This window comes from Egretta garzetta, unplaced genomic scaffold (genome assembly GCF_000687185.1).
Source record: "Egretta garzetta isolate BGI_Z169 unplaced genomic scaffold, ASM68718v1 scaffold634, whole genome shotgun sequence".
Taxonomy (NCBI): domain Eukaryota; kingdom Metazoa; phylum Chordata; class Aves; order Pelecaniformes; family Ardeidae; genus Egretta; species Egretta garzetta.
The window spans coordinates 249,319-268,534 of record NW_009259536.1 but is presented as its reverse complement, the minus strand read 5'-3'; the positions used below and the strand labels follow the sequence as shown (position 1 = coordinate 268,534).

At 41.9% G+C, this 19,216-nt stretch overlaps 1 protein-coding gene across 4 annotated transcripts; it reads right to left on the bottom strand.

The window, feature by feature from the left end:
- AAGAB (alpha and gamma adaptin binding protein) lies at positions 1 to 18,370 on the bottom strand. Of its 4 annotated transcripts, none has more exons than XR_004841851.1 (11): positions 18,289 to 18,370; positions 17,254 to 17,350; positions 16,379 to 16,468; positions 13,929 to 14,012; positions 9,056 to 9,138; positions 8,277 to 8,370; positions 7,375 to 7,479; positions 6,832 to 6,881; positions 6,192 to 6,283; positions 2,774 to 4,576; positions 1 to 2,090 (listed from the first exon to the last, which is right to left on the bottom strand). XR_004841851.1 is itself a non-coding variant. In XM_035893224.1 (10 exons), exons 2-9 carry the CDS (start codon positions 17,285 to 17,287, stop codon positions 6,206 to 6,208), a joined length of 618 nt encoding a protein of 205 aa, XP_035749117.1. In that variant the 5' UTR covers positions 17,288 to 17,350; positions 18,289 to 18,370; the 3' UTR covers positions 2,621 to 4,576; positions 6,192 to 6,205. The 4 variants fall into 4 exon arrangements, 2 of the variants coding, with proteins under 2 accessions (XP_035749117.1, XP_035749118.1); XR_004841852.1 differs by having other exon boundaries at positions 1,293 to 1,308; XM_035893224.1 differs by lacking the exon at positions 1 to 2,090 and having other exon boundaries at positions 2,621 to 4,576.
- Positions 18,371 to 19,216: the final 846 nt, after the last annotated feature.

The following is a 19,216-nucleotide window of genomic DNA, read 5'->3' as shown; positions in this document are numbered from 1 at the left end:
TTTGAAAACTGAGGCTCGTGAGAAAATAAGGGTATTGTAAAAATGTATTTAAGGACATGAACCGAAAGCATTTGGAGTTCTGAAACCACAACGGCATCCTTAGCTCTGTATAATAAGGTTGTTCCCAGTAATTCGCACGAGATCCCCGTTGCAGGTAAGATCTTCATTATTTTTACAGTTGGGACAGTTTTGTACAAGATTTTAAAGCCAGATATAAAAAATAATTTGAAAATTCCAACTCATGCTTTTAACCAACGGGATTTAAAGGTGAGTAGAAGCGGAGCGCTGGAAGGATTTATTGTTGAACTGCTGGAAAAGTTGGACGTAGCTGAAGATTCACTCTTTGCCCGGCCTGCTAAACTGTGGCTGCATTTTCACCTTAGGGCGGTGAATCGGGAAATGCAGGAGCTGCAGCGGCGCGGCTACTGCTCTGTCCTCGGTGCCCAGTCCTGAGGCAGGCCCGAAGACACCTCTGGTGGCCCCATGTTGAGGAATTGTATCTTGTTTTTTAAGTCCTGTGCTGCCGTCGCGGGTTTGGCCGCTCTGTTGTTTGCTCTTGCAGAACAGAGGCAGGCAGGTGGCTGGGCACAAACGTCGTCCCCGGTCCGAAGCGCTGGTGACGAGGTGTTAAGTAGTCGACGCTCTCGGAACGGCCCGCGTCCCGCTCCAGCTCGGTAGCGTTCATCCCATCAGTGGGTGCTGACCGAAAGGGATGACTTCTCTCAGACCTGGTTTCAGAGTGCCCCGCTGTTCCTACCAGATCACAGAAGTGATGGTTGGAGGAGCCTACTGGAGGCCTCTAGTCCAGCCTCGTGCTTGATCCAGGACTCTTGCCAACACTAGATCAGGTCAGCGGGGCTTTTGTCCAGATAAATCTTGAAGAAAAATCTTAAAAAAACAGAGATTCTACCCACCTCCTCCAGAGATACGCTGTTCCCTGGCTGCGCTATGTTCCTAGTGGAAAAGTTTTCCCGTCTTGCCCTCCCAGGCTGTATTTTTGGCTGTTGGGCCATGTTAAAATGGGTTTCTGGAGTCTGCAGCCTCTTTTTGCAGCGATGCTGCTGCTCCTCCCTGCCGCTCAAGGCAGCGATCACCATGGTCAGAAGCAGAATGGCAGCCGAGCTTGAACGGCGGCGGCTGCGGGGTCCTTCATGCCCACCCTGGTCAGCTGCAGGGAACTGGGAGCTGTGGATGTGTCCCTGCTGCTGTTGGCTTTCCTGGGACTGCAGCCGAGGGCGGCTCGGGGCCATGAAACACCAGCAGAGCAGCGGCTGCAGTAGGAGGCAGCTAGTCGGGTCAGGTATCATGCTGGGGGGAAAAAAATAGGTAAAAATACGTATACACTGGCATTCGGCTGGCCCCAGCGAGGGCATTCTCCAAACAGCATCACCGAGCCGAGGCACGCTATGATCTAAGTCTGTGAGCTCCTAGCATCCCTCCTAGGGTTTTGCTGAAATTCAGATTATTATTTTTTGTTGTTGTTTTTCCTGACAGAGGATTTACGAGAATACTTTTTTTTTTTTTCCACTCAACTTGTCCAACAATGTGGTAATAAAAAGGGTCTCGGCCAGGTTTTTGTACTGGGGTTGCCAAAACTCGAGCGTGATGTAGTAAATCGGCTCTGAGCTGGGAGTTCTGCTCGTTGTCACCCGAAGACGTCGCGGCTTTCGGTACCGCAGTCCTCTTGTCTGCACCGAAACTGGGAAGCCGAAGCAAAATACAGGTTTGATAAGAAGTAAAGTATCTCAAAGCCACAGGCCAAATAAAGAGCAGATCGACGTTCTGTGGAGGTTTCAGGCAAAAGCTGGGTAGCAAGGGGTTGGTCGGTACAGGCAGGGAAGTCCCCTCGGAAGCGTCGTCCCCAGCCCTCCCCGGGACAGCTCCTGCGGCAGCGCCTACGCGCCGGAGCAGAGCTGGGAGAGCCCCACCGGCAGTCGGCCGGTCTGGAACGAGGGGCACAGGGGGTCTCTGCGTTTATGCGTGCGATGGGTGGTTCTGCACCGAGGTTTCATCCTTGTCCCTGCGTGTTCTCCTGGCTCAGTGCTGGGCTTCTCCCCCAGCGCTGCTGGCAGCTCCCCGGCTCCAGGCGGCTGCACCGGGCGGCTGCAGGGGAGGCAGAAGGTGAAAGCAGCGATAGCCCCGCCAGGGCTGGCAACCAGACTTGACCACCACAGCACCCACCTTAGCATATAAATGGGGTTTTTTTGCTATAATTATTAATTGTGGATGTTCAGAACAACTTCCACGAGTCCAGAACACTTACGCGAGTAATGAGTTTGTGTCTGAGCTGATACATGTTACTATTATTATATGCAAGCAATGCTTGCTCCTTTTAATAATTAATTGAACACAACATTTCTGCGGCCTTTAGTCAGAGTTGGAGGTTCTCTGGCAAACAGTGGCACGCTTGGAGTTTGTCGGTTTAATTGTACTCTCAATTTATTCTATTTATGCGGACCTAGCAGCTAGTTTAATCACAAAAAAGAAATGCAAGCTGAAGTGGCTGCAGAGAAAGCCAGGCCTTGGCCCCAGAAGCCTTAGGAAGTCAGCATCAGGCAGCGTAACAAAAGCATCTTTTCTCAAGTCAGAGGGATTGCAAGGAAAAGCCTTTGAAGCCCCAGAAAACTACAGCACGTTGTGGCGGTATGTTAAGGATGGATTAGTAAAACTACTAACCAAAAGCAAAAGATGGCTGAGCTGTGTTTGTACCAGGTGCAGCATCGTAGCCGACTACGGAATGCGTTTCTCTAAGGCCCTGGACTCTTAAACTCACCTCTGCAAATGCTCCTTCAGATTAAAAAGTGCCGCTGTCCAAGCGAACGCTGGTGGAGATGCAGAGGATTCAGCGGCTCCTCTCTGTGTGTGGAAAGCAGCCTGTCCAAGAGAGCAGCTCGCCTGCTGATCTTGGAGGAGGGAAATTACAGTCAGAGAGAGAAAAACCATCTGAGACGCCCTAAACCAGATCTGAGGCCACTGGGCCGTGAGCGATGGCGTGGGGAGAGACGGGCACTCTGCAACCCTTCCCTGCCGCACGGCCCGTGCCACCGTGAGCGCAGGCTGCCCCTCGCCGCGTCGCTCCCTGGAGGATCTGCACTGCCGCCGGCGCGTGTGCTCGTAAGGTCAACAGGAAGGTGACGTTTCGGTACCGGTTTGATTTCTTCATTGCCTTTCACGTGCTCCGTCTCTGCTCTCCGTCACGGCCCCCCTCGGTTACTCCCGTGCCATCAGCCGCTCCTGTGGGCCCCCAGGGAAAACAAACACCCACGGTCAAAACAGGAAACCTGTAGACTGATGGAGCCTTGAAAATTTAACTCCCTGTAGTGTGTTTGCATGAGGTTCAGTGACGGCTGTGCCACAGCTAATGGGAATTTCTTCAGTTCTCTTTAGTTTAAAGATGATCCGCAGCCTTTGGAGTGTTTGCCAAACCCTTTTTTGATGCTCTCTGCTAACGCAGGTGCAATCGCTTTCCTTTTGAGCTTGCTTGCAAAGACCACAGCCAGAAACTGATGCTTCCCATTTTCTCTGAAGCATCATCGTGTTTTCCTTCAGAATTGTGTCTTAAAACTCATTTACCGATTATCTAGAGGTTCTTGCGACCATCTTTACCTGGGAAAAGCCGCTACATCGAGCCGCAGTGCATTAACTGAGCTGCAGAGCTGCTCCCGAGCGGTTCCAGTTCGGCACTGGAGCACCAGTACCAGGCAAAGCTAACAACTTCAAAACCGTTACAAGGATGTAAAACCAAGTTGGGGATTCCTTAGTTGTTGCTGAACGATGCTGTGGCACACAAAGAGAAGCTCAGTAAAAGACCCAGCAAGTTTCAGGTTTGCTTTTGTGCTAATGCCCCTTTTAGTCATTTCTGTAATGTCTATTTTATAAAGAAATTCTGTAGCCAAAACCAAAGCCTCTGCAGAGCAAAAAAACCAACCCACAAAATAAAAAACCAAGCTGCCAGCAAAGTAAACTTTGCTTTAAAAATCCAGTGCGATACTCTTTGAGGATCATTAAAACGATTTCCTAGTAGCCCCTAGCCACGCTTCCTACCTCGAGGAACTGTGCTGTCTTAAAGCAGGGTCTGCATCTACAAACAAGACACGCTTACAGCACAAACTCGTTTGAAAGGCTTCTTTGTATGTTAGTACCAAAATATTGTTAGCAGCAAAATATTGTCCGTGCAGTCCTGCCAATCTTTGGCAGAAGCAACGTTATTAAATGTAAATAAACTGTCACGTGCGTGTGAAGATCTCGCATGTGTGAAGGACTGGTTTTATAAAGGATTCAAGCGCGTTATCACTGCGCTCCGTTAATTTGCTCTGCACTTTTGCCATTTACCGCTATTGCACAACAACTATTTAGAAAAGAAAAAAAGAGCCTCCAGCTACCAAGAAGCAAACATGGAAAACTGTTCCCTACTTGGAAGGAAACCACCTTCAGCTCTTTATTACAGCTCCCTGGGCTGGGGAAAAAGGAGGAGAGAACGGGAGGAGATGGCAGAGTCACGGCAAGGCCCGGCAGCTCTCTTCTGTCATTCAGTTCAAGAGGTGGCCCTGGTAGGTGCGGTTCCTTGAATGTATCCCTGTAAAAGGAACATTTCTTCTTAAAAAAAAAAAATAGATGTTTGACTACGGTGGAGCTGCCGCTCAGTCTTTGCATGAGAGATGTTTTTCAAACTACTAACAAGGCTTCAGTTCTATTAAGAGTTGACAACGCTGCCGGTTTTACCCAGGAAATGATTTACAGCATTCCAAGAAGCCTATTATTTTAGCTTTGCTTAATCTTAAAACCAGGCTATGAATGTCAAGAACCACTGTGAAAGTGCTTTCAGAATTTAAAGCTGTCAAATAATTTATGGAAAGCCACCGTCTGAAGACTCACAAAATTTATTGACGTGAAAAAACAGACATCGGAGAAGTCGATTTCAAAATTTCTGAGTCGGATTGCTTAACACGGCTTATTTTCGGATGGATAAGGAAACGCTCTTGGGGCAAATCCACGCTGCTCGTAGGCTATGCCGGACAAGCGCTAGAGAAGGCCCGATTCTCCAGCAGCGCTACCTCTTTCCGTTGGCCTGCTGACTGCATCTCGCAACTGACTGTAGCAGAAAAGGAGACGGGATGGCATTTCCCTTTCCTCCTCGCTCTCCCTCCCCAGCCTATCCCTTCCTTCGTGTTTTCCTAGCGCCGCACGTGTTCGCACTCCCCAGCGAGCCTGACTGCGCGACCGCACAGAAGATGGCACTGCACTAAATCGAAGGACAAAGGAAATTCTTCTAACCCTTGATATGGCAAAGCAGCGATTTGAGACTTGTACTCTGGAGCCTTCTAATGATCATACAGGAGCGTAAGCCTGTAATAAATGCACCAGCTGAGAGTTGGGGGGTGTGTGTGTGTGTTGAAATCACAGCTTTTTCTCTTTAGGTATTTAGGAGAGAATTCACCAGCAGAAGGGCTGTGCATTCTGCTAGGCCTCGGAGGCCAAGCCCGGCAGAAGGCTTGGGCAGGGAACTTCACCCCTGCAACAGCAGCAGAAATCTGTCTTGCGTTTAATCCCAAATTTAGTTTCTAATGGAAACCCAGGGAGTGTGGCTCGTCACCTGACTTGCCAGGGAAGGACCACGTGCTCACACACGCAAAGAGAATTCAAAGCCCAGGGGCCATTTTTAATAGCTTTGGCACTCAGCAGGATTAACCTCGCAGCCTTGGCGTAGCATCCCACACAGGGTACAATTCAGCAGCTTTCTCTTCATGGCTCATATAAATCTGGTTTGTTTTAACTAGTAAGTCAGCTATAAAGCTACATAAAAACATCAAACAGGCCTACATCTAAAACGTTGAGCTTGGAATTAAGTACTCGCTTAACAACCACCAGCCACATGTAGAAAGATAACCGGTAGTAAATTTGTTTATTTAAACTCAAAAGAGGAAACAATAAAAATGTTAATTTGAAAAATGTAAACTAATTATTATTTCCTCTAACTGCATGCATTGCCTTCCAAACTTCTCTGAGAGAGAATAAATGAACAGTCAGACAAACCCACTCTAACCATTAGGTGTTGTGGAATGTGGTACTTACTACAATGATGCGGAGAATTCCTTTAACCAAAGAAAGCAACTAAAGCTAAATGGGGCTTTTCACAATAAACACTCATCACGGGGGGAGAGCACTCTTTTTAGGATTGCTCTGTTGCTTACAGCTACCGAAGAACTCAGTTGTCTTCATCCGAGGAGAGCCCTTCAATTTCATCTCTGTCCCCTCCAATTGCCATCCAGAACGCTTTGGCCACCTATCAAAGGCAAAAAAAAAAGATGGGAAAGGGAGAAAAATTCCCCGCAAATGACTGAAGATTTTGCATATACCATCCAAAAACCAGAAATGGAGCAGCAGTTAAATCTAGCAACCGTGTTTCTAGGTACAATGCTACTCCTCTCTGAAGTTAAGCATTTGAAGTTAATGAAGTTACATTTCAGCAACACAGAGGCAATGATTTAGAATTCACGGGAGGCAGATGTGATAGAAAACTTGTGCTAATTAAGGCATGATTAAATTTTCCTTGAGATCAAGGCTTTTGCATTGACTTAAGTGGAAGCTGGCTTGCATCCTCAGTGACTGCAGGGCCTTAATTTCAGAAATTCTGAAAGGGGAAAGCTTTTTCTGGTGTTTCAAAATTCCAGGTTTGTTATTCAGTTCTTGGGAGACACCAGTCAGTCTTCCCTCGGACTGTGCTGTTTGTTCTTACTGCTCTTAACATAGGAACTCTCCAAGAGAAGTAACTACAGCTTAAAAAGGAAAACCCCATTCTTAATAATTTCAATGCCAAATTCAAAACCTCACCTTTTCCGCATGTAGTTTTCTTTGTTCATGAGGCAACGTCGCAGCTTTATCTGTGAAAAAGGACATGACTTAAGTTGTGAACCTCCGGAGCGAGCAGGGAGAGAAGTGCCTACTGCAGCTGGTTTTAGGGGACTACCAAGAAACTAGTTTAAGATCATAAAAAAGGAATCTTATTTAGTAAGAGCAATTGCAATTCCCAAACACCAGAATGCTGATGCTTCTGAGCACACTGGATTTCATCTCAAACGTTTGTAGCTTTAAACTGCAGGATTGTAGACCCCCCAAAAAAAAAAGAAAAAGGTTTGTTTATAGAAATCTGTGTAGCATTAGTTCCCAGGGGACAAAATCGGTGTGATAGCAGTCAGCTGAGCAATATCTATTTCTTTCAAAGGGCAAATTAAAGAAATGATCAGCTACTTATAAAAAACCTCAGACAGGAGAATAGGAATTTGTACAATCTTCCCAATTCACTGCCTTTTCGTGTGATTTTTGAGTGCTGAGAATCAGTGACATAGCTCAGTACATCTCTCCCTGGTACATTACCTTTCATTTCTTTCAGCTTTGAAAACACCCTTTCAAAGTTCTCCAGGTCACCGTCTCTTGTGGTTAGGCTGGCTAACTCTTGAATGTCCATATCCAACATGGGATCTGAAATAAATGCATATAGGTTGGGTTAAGGTAAAGTATTCTGTTTTGTCAGCAGGTATGAAAGCCTTTCTGATAAAACCCAGTATTTTAACATGCGCAAATCGAATCTGCAAATTCCAACCCCATAGGAGGGAAAGAAACATTTAACTTCCTGATTGTTCATACAGACAACTCATGGCATCATTACAGTGGTAATTAATTTAGATACATTACATTGCAAGTGTTTTTTAGCTCATCCAATATTTAAGATTTCTTGGTCTGCCTAGGAACAGCCATGGAGTAAATTAAAGACTAATGAGACTACGCTTAGACCACAACTAACACCACCCAACCTTTAGAAGACACACAACCTGTAAGAAAGTCCCATCTCTTGGAATGGTGCGATTATTTACAGACCTGTAGCTTAAAACACCTGAGCTTCTTAAGACTGACCCAAGTAAAGCATGCTTCATTCACCTTCTGCTGGCTCAATCTGTAATGATTTTTCTCTGCAGCCATAAAGCATGAAACCTTATTCTTATAAAGATGTTTCTAGATATACACAATACACACACTACGCGCATCAGGAACTGTCACAAAATCAGATCCGAATGTTTCCAGTTGGTAATACTGCCGGGGCTCTGTCCTATCCAAACTTGGGCCCATTTTTTCAAGGAGGAGAACAGCTGAAGACTAAACAATTTGCCTCCGCTGGCTCTGCCGAGAGCCTTTGTTGAAAAAAAGGCAGTGGCTTTCTGGGACCACCCGAGCCAGGGGTGCTTGCTCCAACATATCTGCCAAGCAGAGAATGAGCTTACCCACAGTGTTGTCAATCTGTAGGTTGTTTGTGCTAGCTCCATCTTCGCTGTTGTCTAAATGGGATTCTTCCCTGTCTGATGATGATGGATTGGACTGTCAGGAAACAAACAGATACTAGAATATCCAACCATGAACCTAAAAAGCATCATCAGCAAATCAGGTGCTTCCTGTTTTGACTTCAAAAACTTACTCTTTATCTTAAACTGTTACTGCAAAACCCGTACCACATGTGTTATGAAAAGCCACTTTTGCAACACTGTACGTAGGTACTACATGAAGCTTTTCTGTGATAGGTTTGTTGGGTTTTAAGTAACACGATCAAGTGGTAGTTTTTGTTTTGCACAAAATAACTGCTCTTGGCTATTAATGAAAAACAACATCCTGAAAGGAGCTTTTAACAATCTTTCCTTGGCTCCACACAGTCAGTGTGATCAACACCCAACAGCTTTCTACACTGAGCACACAATCAGGCATCTCCAGGTAAAATGAGTTCTGTCTGAGGCAGTGTCCTGAAAACCAGCAAGCTCACAGCCATGAGGTGAGTGCTCCTAGGAACAACCATCTCAGGAGGACTTGTAAGAAAAATGCAGATAGTTTTTCAGACTTCAGAAATGTTTCCTTACATTCCAACAGGCTGCGAAGCATCCCTTGAGAAAGGAGGGAAAAAAAAAGGAAGCCTCCCCAGCCCCCCCCCGCCACCACACCACGTGTGACAATAGGAAAGAGCAACACAAGAAACAGTATGAGCAAAGAGGAAGAAATAGGAATTACTGTTTACTTCTGTATCTTGGTTCTCTTCTGACCCAAGGCTACAGTTCGCACCAGCTAACGTACTGAGAAGACCAAAGCCCTGGGTCCTGTCTAAAAACAAAACCAGCTGTTAGTTTGACAGAAAATGCAATATTATTACAAATAGTTGTAACTGACCAGATGGGGTAGAGAATATTTCAGGGAAGACACACACACACACACAGAGAGCACCCTGTAAAACTGTATCAGTGCACTATTTTAAGCAGAAACTTCTCACAATCCCTAAGCTGGTTTTAAAGTATACTAACGATATTTACTGCTAAATATTACCAACAGGGACTAGATGTGTCAGACACGAGAGATGTGAGCTCTTTTTTCTTATTATCGGAAGTCACTGCTCTGTTAGGATTTGGTCCAGCAAATGCCTTTTGATTCCAAACCAGGCAGTTTTCAAAATACAGAAGCAGCATTTGCTATTACAGGCATTCAGTGGACCAGGTTTCACTGTCCGTAGGAAGCAGTGCTAAGTTTGTGGTTAAATACAGGAAATGCAACAAGTGCTTTTGCTCATACGCACATTGTCTAAATAGGTTGAATCCTACAGTAACGGCAATTTTAAAATATCTCATTCAGATTTCATGGAAGGACCCAGCCATCAAATCCAATGTTTCTTCACACTGCAAGGTGCTTTGGCCTTTCCACACCTGCTAACCTACTGTGTGTCTCAAGGGTATTTTAAAATCCAACCTGAAAAAAAAAAAAGTTAATTCAAACCTAAAATTAAACTTTCATCTTTTTAATCTAAGGTTACAGAGGCAGTACAGTATTTTTAAATTAAACTAACTGCATTTTTTGAAACTTTATTTTTTTAAATAAAACTGTATGGATAATAGGTGATGCTATAGGTTGGGTTTTTTCTAAGCCATGTTTTCTGCTAGCCTTGCATTGAGTAGTAAGTATTTGCAGTTACACAGGGGACTTGGGAGATTTTCTGAAAATCTTAGTATTTAGTCAACTAAAAAAGAAGTAATATTATTGTACTACAAATAGCCAGGACACAATGACCTGTGCCAGAAGAAAGATTACTTTTTTTTTTTTTTAAAAAAAAAAAGTGTTTTAAATTAATATTACACTGACAACTAAGCTCTGGACTCAAATGTTATGACGCCATTTTTTTGCACTGTCAAAATTTACTTGCCGTTTATACAAAATTTCATTTTGAAGAGTTGGATGTGTAACTAAACCCATCAGCTATCGAGAAAACACGTAAACACATCTCCATTAGTGAAAGTATTACTAAGACCTCATTTCCTGTTTGATCATCCTCACTCTGTACTTAGGCTAACGCGTGTCCTGTCCCAGGCCTTTTTGCCCCTCGTGCTCCCCCACCTCCCAGCAGGTATTCGTTTCAACTGGCTCTGTTTTATACAGGGCTGCTGCTTTAACAGATCACTCGCCAAAGGTTTGGGAAGAAGTGATTCAGTCAAGCTGAATGAATCGCCTTAAAAATGTTCAACTGCAAGACGTGGGAAAGCCCATGCCGTCCGACAGCTAAATTAACAGGCAACTGAGTGATAAAAGATTGGGACTCGCAACCCAAACCAAAGTAGCTTCTCCAAGTTTCAGCAGGCTGAGCAAAGAGCTGTCTTTAGAGAAACTTGTAAAGATCAACATTTAGCCAATTTCTGAGTCATCTGAAGCTAGGTTGGACATTGCAGTCCAGAATGTACTTGAGAGAGAACATTCCCGTATCGACAGAGGGGGTGGATGAAGTGACCTTATCATGTACCTCTCATACCTGTTAAGAGTTCATCCTGTACAGAAAAATGACAGTGGCTCCATCCCCCCTCCTACCACATACACATAACCTCAGCCAGCATAATTACAAAATGTTGTCCTCATTAGAAAATACTGGAATCTACAGCAGGGATCTCTGAAAAGCAGCTATTTGTTTCTGGATCCGTGGTTAGGGAGGTGGTAGACGTAACACTTGGTTGCAGGCACACCCTTGAAAAAACCCTTCCTATAAACGCTTTTTATTGGATATAAAAATTATTTCAACTTCTGGGTGCAATTCAGGAAGTGGGTGATGCCTTACACAGTGTTCTTACAGCATCGAAGCCAAAAATTATCTCACACAACTTATTGTAATAATTGGGGGCTCCATTTTGCTGGCGTCTCTATGGTTTCACAGGTGTCACTCATCACTAGTTGCAGAGCTCTAGTACGCTGTGCTCTGGCTTTGACACTCATATACACTCATTTCATAGCAGAAAGTTTTCCGCTGTCTTTATCTACTATTCTTCCATAGTCTGTCTTTAGCTGGTTATCCCAACTTCCATGCAAAATTGGAATTAAAGGTCAAAATTAATGATTTGTTTAAATAACTAAGTTGAAATAGTTCCCCTAAATCAGGCTCATTCTTTGTAAAGACAGCCAGGCTAATTACTGGCCCCACCCTAGGTAACCAGCTTCAGCTGGGATCACTGAACACATTTAAGCGGGACAGTAGCCAAGCAGCCTCTTTCAGAGGGCAGTAAATTGTTTTTCTCCTTGCTGTCTAGGTCAACTAGCCTTGCTCTTGAAGGGACAGCTAAAGACAACAGCAGTGCACTCCCTGTGTGGGGGGAAGATGTTAACTGAAAACTACTCAAGCTCTTCTGCACAAGGGAAAGAAAACCACCTGAGTCCCAGACTGAAGAGAGCTCCAAGGCCTGGAGAACCAACAACTTTATACCATCTCCAAAAGGGAATTGCCCTCTGGAGACTCTCAGGTAAGACTGCTTGTTTTTCTTTTAGTAGAGACAATACTGCTTGATTTACGCACCAAACACCTGGTACTACTTGATGTAAAAATATTTATAATTCAACCATGCTATATTTAATACTTATTTTTATGAATTGGTGTGAGAATGAATGTATTTAACGGTTAGAGGAAAAAAACAGAAGGTCAAGAATTTTCTTAATAGGTAGGTGTGTGAAAAAACTACTTCACAACTTCAGAAGAACTGTGTTTGGGTTTAAGATAGAATACCTTAAAATAATATGGGTTTAATGCTTGTACTTGAAAAAAGTCATTCTTGCTCTGTCTGTAAGCTCAAATTCTCATACCAACAGATAGCTGAAGTAAGGCAGCTGTCTTTGTAACACTGGCTTTTTGGATGGCTGCACTTAGCAGCACTATAAGCCTTTACCACTACACAAATATCTTGTACTCCGTGAAAAATCTTCCCATGAAGTAGACTACATAGGTTTCTAAATGGCCAGCAGTTACAGGTAATTCAGTAAAAAAGCTCAAGTTTGATTTACATGGTGGCCATTTTCCAGGATCAGGAGGAAGTTGAAAACAATGATACATTACAGGTTGTAAAAAGGTTTATTTTAAGTAAAATGAGCTCAACGATTTCCCTTTGAAGTCATAGTCAAGCTGCAACAACTTCCAAATATAGCTCACTTCCTGAGGGGTTTGTAGTAACATGCATCAATGCTGTGTGGTTTCTATACCGTGGAGATAGAAAGTCTGGATTTTCAAGGAGTCTGACCTTTACAGCACACGGTAATGATGCATAGGAATTTCCCCCCACGATGAAGAACTGAACATGTGACTAAATTCTGTTCTTCTGTAATGTGGCATCTGTCAAATGCAGGAAATATGCTGTTAAGAAAACCATTTTAGCACTAGTGAGGTAACTTTACACCATCTCAAATGGCTACCTGTTTCTCTGCAATGGTTACACTATGTTAGAACCAACCTTAACCTCATTCTGATGTGGTGTGAGAAATATTCAAAAAGGCTACCTTAACAAAAAAATAAAAAAAGATTATTGGTTTAGTAGTTCTCATCCTAGTTCTACTGAGTTCCAGTAACCATCTTGCAGTTACAGGAACTGGCAGAACTCTCTCAGCACTTGAAATCATTACACGGTTAAAAGACATAGGAAGGAAGAAGCCACAACAGTGGAAAATTGTACATCAGGGAGCAGAAAAGACATTGGAAGGTTGTTAGTGGAATGAGACTTTGTGAAATAAGAAATGTAAGGCCAAGCACTCAATAGGAGTTCAATCTTCCTACATTTCCTGCAACAGCTTGTGTTATTAGAAAGGTAATTAAAGGAATGGAATAATAAATGGAAGTATCTACACTTGCAGTAACTCCAGGCTAGCCACAGCATTTCCTTTTCTAATGAGTCTAATCCTAAAGTGACTTTTCCAAAATTCTAACTCTACCTGATTATCAGTTATCTGCAGAAAATTATCTAGGCTTGTGTGTTCTTTTGCGCTGTTTTCAAAAAATTCTGTGGTTTTCATGTATTCAAGTGGGGTTTTCCATAGGGAAGACAGCAATGCACATAGTACATCCTTCAACAGACATCTGAAATCACTTCTTTGCCAAATCTCATTTCCGTACTTGTTATTCTCATCCCTGTTTCAAATATTTTTTCAAAAAACCGTAACAAATTTGGAATTTAACACTTACTACTTCTACACTAAACCACGTATCAGTTTTTAGACTGAGCTGATAATGACTAGCTATTTGCTGCTGGAGTTTTGTGGAATAAGGTTCCATTTTTCATTGACATTTAAAGAGTTAGTGGAATATTTAACTCAATTTATTGGTAGAGAGCAAGTCAAGGTACAGAAGCAATGGGACCAGATGCTGAAACAGGAAAAAAACCTCACCTGTTGCCTGTAAGTTTCTCTGTGCATCAAAGGACAATGAAAGCAATACCTGAAACCCTACTATTCCATGTAAAAGATTGAAGAGTGCTCTAATCCTCTTTGTACCGATGCAGTGGCAGTAGTAGCGCTGTAACTGCTTGGTTTAAACTTTGCTAAAAATACTAAGCCTTTTAGGCCTTGCATTGTCTAGAATTCATGTAAGAAGAACCTGTGTTACATACCGTTCTTCATGACCACGTTGGACCATACATTGGCATTCAAAGCTTGTACAATTCGTTTCACTCCAGTGGACTCTGGGAAATCATCTAAACCAAAAGACAAAGACATTGTACTCCTAACAGTTAGATCAAAACCCATTACATGCCTGTGAGTATGAAGGTGTGTGTCTGAATGCCTGTCCTATCTTCTCGCAATTGACATAAATTACTACTTTTGTTAGGAAACCGATTTCTTGCCTTTGCTTTGTGAGAGGCCAAACAACTCTGAATTAATGCCTCAGCTCTTGGTCTAGGCTTGTAGGTATTATGAACGGTGAGCTCTCAGCCTTTGTAGAGAGATCTAAATTCTGAGTGGGGGTTTATTAAATGTTTAGCACGAAGCCTACATTTTTAAATAATATATATGTAAATTTATTAGTAACAGACAATTTTTAAAAGGCTCCTTTTACCCCAAGATCTTTTAAAATGCTGTATGGCATAAAAATATATGCTAGATTTACTTTTCTTTCCTTTAGAAAGCAAAGAACTTCGGGCAACCATTTTAAAAAGGTGCAACGCTTGTTTAAAATTATCATTGTAAAGCTATCTCTAGAACATCTAATTCCAAATGTTCCGGTAATCCTGTGAATTACAGTAACTTGAAAAGTCTTTCAAAAGCATTATTTGGACTTCAACCTATTTACTGAATAGATCTGACACCACTTTGTATGAAGTCAGTTTTCCCATTTCCTCAGTTTAGTCAGCTTCCCATGTTTGTGCAGGTCTCACAAAGCAATAGGGGAAAAAAAAACCCAAGCCCTTTGGATACAAAAATGTGATTGCTTAAAAAAAATCAAACTCTTCTGGGATGACTCAAGGACAGGTGTAGTAATTGAAACTGCCTTTAAAAATTCATTTAAAGCTGTCTATCACCCCCTAGTTCAAATCTTTTGCCCTCTACAACACTGCTGTTTGGTTTTATGTCAGAGTCATGATCAAGTCTCAGTTCAGAGTTCTTGTTCTTACTGCACAACTGACTGACAGTGTAGTCATAGCAAGAGCTCCAGTTCATTTGTGATGAGCTGCCAGAAATTGTCATAATTTTTTAACAGATATTGGCCCAGTGCATTTATTGCATCCACTTTATCTTTTGGAAGTAATTCATACAACATGTTTACAGGGTAAATATGTTAGTCAGTAGAATACATTTCCTCCTGTGCACAAGTGAGTCACAGTGAATCAACTACCATTATTACAAATCCAGGAAAGCACATATATCTTAATAGTCCAAAGATTTAACATCCTGAGTTGTTACTATTCCCATTACTTATATTATTTAAATGGTAAATAGCTTTTTCTTTACAACAATTATTCAATAGAAAAAACCCTTGACTTAATGTTACTAGTATTTCCTTTTGAAGCACTTCATAAGAAAACTTCCGTCTAAGAGGTTTCCACTTCTGATTTTTCTGGTTTCTATAAATCAGAAATATGTGTATCCCTCCCTCCCTGATGACCAAAGTGCCAAAAAAAAAATAATACATTTTTAAAGACATGGCAGGAGGAGAAGGGGTGATCTTAGCTCCTCAAGATACAATTTTTATCTAGGCCTTTAAAGGGGGGAAGAGGTGGGACTTGAGTTCTAGCTTAGGCCTTTAGACTAAATCATTTTTGGTGACAGCTATGTACTTGGTGAACCCGAAATAGAGCAAATGTTAGTAACTAATTCCACTCAAGCCTGGAAATGGAGTCGGTTATCTCACTGTGGCTCTGTAGAGGTAAGATGTAAACACTTTTTTTTTTGTATCACTGAAATGAGGAGATAAGTCTGAGGCTGGTAAGGCTGTCAGGAAGTGCACAGTCACTTTTCAAGAGTGGAACATCACACATCACACTTCTGACTTTGCTTGATGGGTTTTTTCAAGTTATAAACATATGGTCAGCCAGTGATTTTGAAACTGGTTTATTTCCTGTGTAACAGTGCGTGCAATTCTAAAATGTTTTTAACAATCTCCCCTTCTCAGCCTATCATGTCACCATTTGAATAATGTCTGTCTTCTCTTGGTATGTACAGTAGTTTTAAGTATTTTTTTAAAAAAGACAAAGAATTTTCCTGCCCTTGTGCATCTCTCTGGTTCTTGTTTTTTAGATTTATTTCCAAAGTGGAATATAAATGCTCTTAATCTATCAATACTGTCCTAGGATTAGTGCCAGAAAAAGGAGCAGATATTATTTTTGTGTAGGTGCTACATAAACAGCAGCTGTATTTGGGAGGAGACAAATGGAATTTCTTGGAGGAAATAACCTCCTCCTCCTCCTGACCTTTTATAGCTGAGACTAAGCCTCACCAACTGGGAGCATTCCATGCTGTAATCATGTAGCACATAAATAAAGTTATGCCCCTTGCAATTGTTTAGAAGATGTTTTGGCATGCTTTTTCATTCTAAAAATTAAAACAGAAGTAGAAGTCCTACCATCTTCATCAGGCAGCTCCTCAGGGCTGAGTTCTACCAGCTCAAAGCCATGCTTGATGCACCACTCTTGAGCTTTCTGTCTGTTAACGCCTAAAGTTGGGAAACAAAAATGCATGCTAAACATACACACTTGAGACTAATATCAGCAGTTGAATCTTTAGCTATATTTTATTCCCTCAGTTGTTTGCTTATTCTGTATTGTATGTGGGAAAAGTGTACAGTAGCTGGCGTGGGTCCTCCATTCACTTTGAATTTGATTTCAAAAACTCCAGAGTTAAACAGACTCCTCCCTTGAATTGTTTTTTTTTTCAAGACCATAAAGTCCAATGGCTTTGCAGTGGGTACGCAAAGGGAAATGTAAGTGAAGTGAATGAAGACTTCTATTAACTCTAGGTTTGAATCTGATTAATTTACGGGGATGTATCTGCACCTTACAGCTTGCTGTTGTATTGCATATACTAATCTAGAACCAAAGCAAACACGCACATTTAATGTCCAAATGGTCAAGAAAGATGAATGTACTTTCCACTGCAGTTTAGCAACCAACAGTCGTCCTCATTCTTCACCAGAGAGGATGCGCAATCCAGTAATATGAATGCCTTTTTAGTTACCTTACAGTGCATCCTGGTATGCTAGGAATGAGATACACAGAGCTCATTTTAAGCAAGCTTGTGACATTCTGATTCAGTTTTAACCACAACTAGCTTAAGATGCTTCTGTTCCTGGTCACGATAGTGTTCTGGCTCTTCTCAATTAAATCTCAAGCCCAGTATCACACATTTTGAGAAACAATTGTGTTGATTTAACTGGAAAATAAATTGCTAGGCAAGGTTAACAACACCTAGGTTGGTTTGGAACTTCTTTGGATTTCATACCATTTTCAGATACTCTGTTACAAACCAGGATCATGACTTCTGGTAACCACTCTTCTGTCAGGGGAAGCCATTCAGAGACACTATCAAGTCCAGATTTCTAAAGGGGAAAAGAAAAAGCTCTTTGGAATACATCCTTAAATACTTCAGCTTTTAAACCAGTTTTAAATCATTAATAGTATTAAAACCAATGAAGTAAGGAAATATGCTAGGCTGCGTAACAAGTACGTTTAAGGCACTTGTGTTCTAGTTGGACAACTTGACTTGTATACAACTTCCTTCTGATTGTTGACTTGCCTTACAAATAAGTTACTCCTACTGCCCTGGACCTCCCTTTCATGTTTAATATTAATTATGCGATCCTAGTGCAGAACACTTTTACTTAGGCCAATCATGAGTATTTCATTTTAAGCGTATCTCGGGTTTAATGTGCAACTACTCCAACTTCTATACTAAAGTGGATGTTACGGCAGCTGGTGAACTATTCCTATTGCTCTAGTTTATTCTGAGACAGCCCTGTGGTGTCTGGTTAAAGGTATCTTTGCAGAGTGTATGCTATGCACTCTCCCCATCTGTGGTGAAAACCAGTTCTTCATTTAGAGTATTTTTTTTGTCTCTGAATTATTCTGGCTTTTGCTAAAGCACTGTTTTCACTGCTGCCAGCTTGGTAGAAACAATTGCAGGTAAAATGATAGTGCTGAGTCTTACATTTAGCTCCCTCATTCTTGGCTATCCTAAAGCAGCCTTTCTGAACTAGCATCAGCTAGGAGCGAAGTGGGCTGGAGGAGGATTTGCCTAACTTAGTGGCATATTTGCATCCTGAAAACCTCTCTTCCAGATGGAGTATAATAGTAAAAGGGAAGGAAACTGCCTCCATTGTTAGTAGGCATAATTTAACATCGATCTACTGATAATTAATAGAACAGCCTAAAAGGAATAGATGGCACAAGATGTAGGGAATATAATTTGTAGCTATCACTGTGATAAGGGAACTATATCATACAGATAAAGACATATAGTGAAGCAGAAGAGTCTTACAATTGTGCTGTCGAAGTACACGACAAATGCTTGCACAGATTCAGCAATATCTCCAGTAACAAGAAATGTGTTTGGTACTACACAGAGGTGAATATCTGCAGAATAATATTTATTATCTATTGTCCAGGGGTAGAAATTCACTCTTCCAGTTGTAGTTGCACCCGCAGTAAGGTCATCTCTTCCTGTGATACCTGTATAAAAGAAAATGAATATGACGGATGATAAAACCAGCATCAAGAAAATAATTTGTCTGGAGAAGCTTGGTTGAATGCCAATAGAGAGACATCTTTACTTACTATAATAAACAATATATATTTAAGATCTTTTAAAAAAATCAAACTCAGTATGTTACTCTGTCCTGGTTTATTATTTACCTTTCAAAAGAGTTTTTTCAAGAGTTTAGTTTCAAGAGAGGTTATTATCTGGCTTTCAAAATAAAATATGGTACAGAAGCTCTTCAGAAAGCAAGCCCTTTTTCCTGGAAATGTCTTTTAAAGCGCTAGCCTCAAACTCACTACCTGTAAACAGGATGTATGGAGAGAATACCTAGACTTTATTACAGCAGAAACAAACCTTGCATGTTTGTTCAGATGTAAAGAACCGTTTGACTGTGACTAAAACCTGAAGGTAACTAATGAGAAAATAAACCCAGGTACTACAATTCAGCTGTAGTTTCCATTAAATTCCATGTAGGTGTTCGACAATTAAAATCCAAGGCTGTGCTTTGATAATGTAATGTTAAACACTGCTCTTCATATGCTGATAGCAACCTTCACAGCGCATACTCCCATAGCATGACAGCCACCTGGTGGAGTTGAATTATAGTTAGTAGCAGAGCATGTCACCTATATACCTTGCTGGAAAGGGCAAAATACCTTGTTCAAGCTGGACAAACCTATGGGCACTTTAAAACACAGGTCAATTAGAT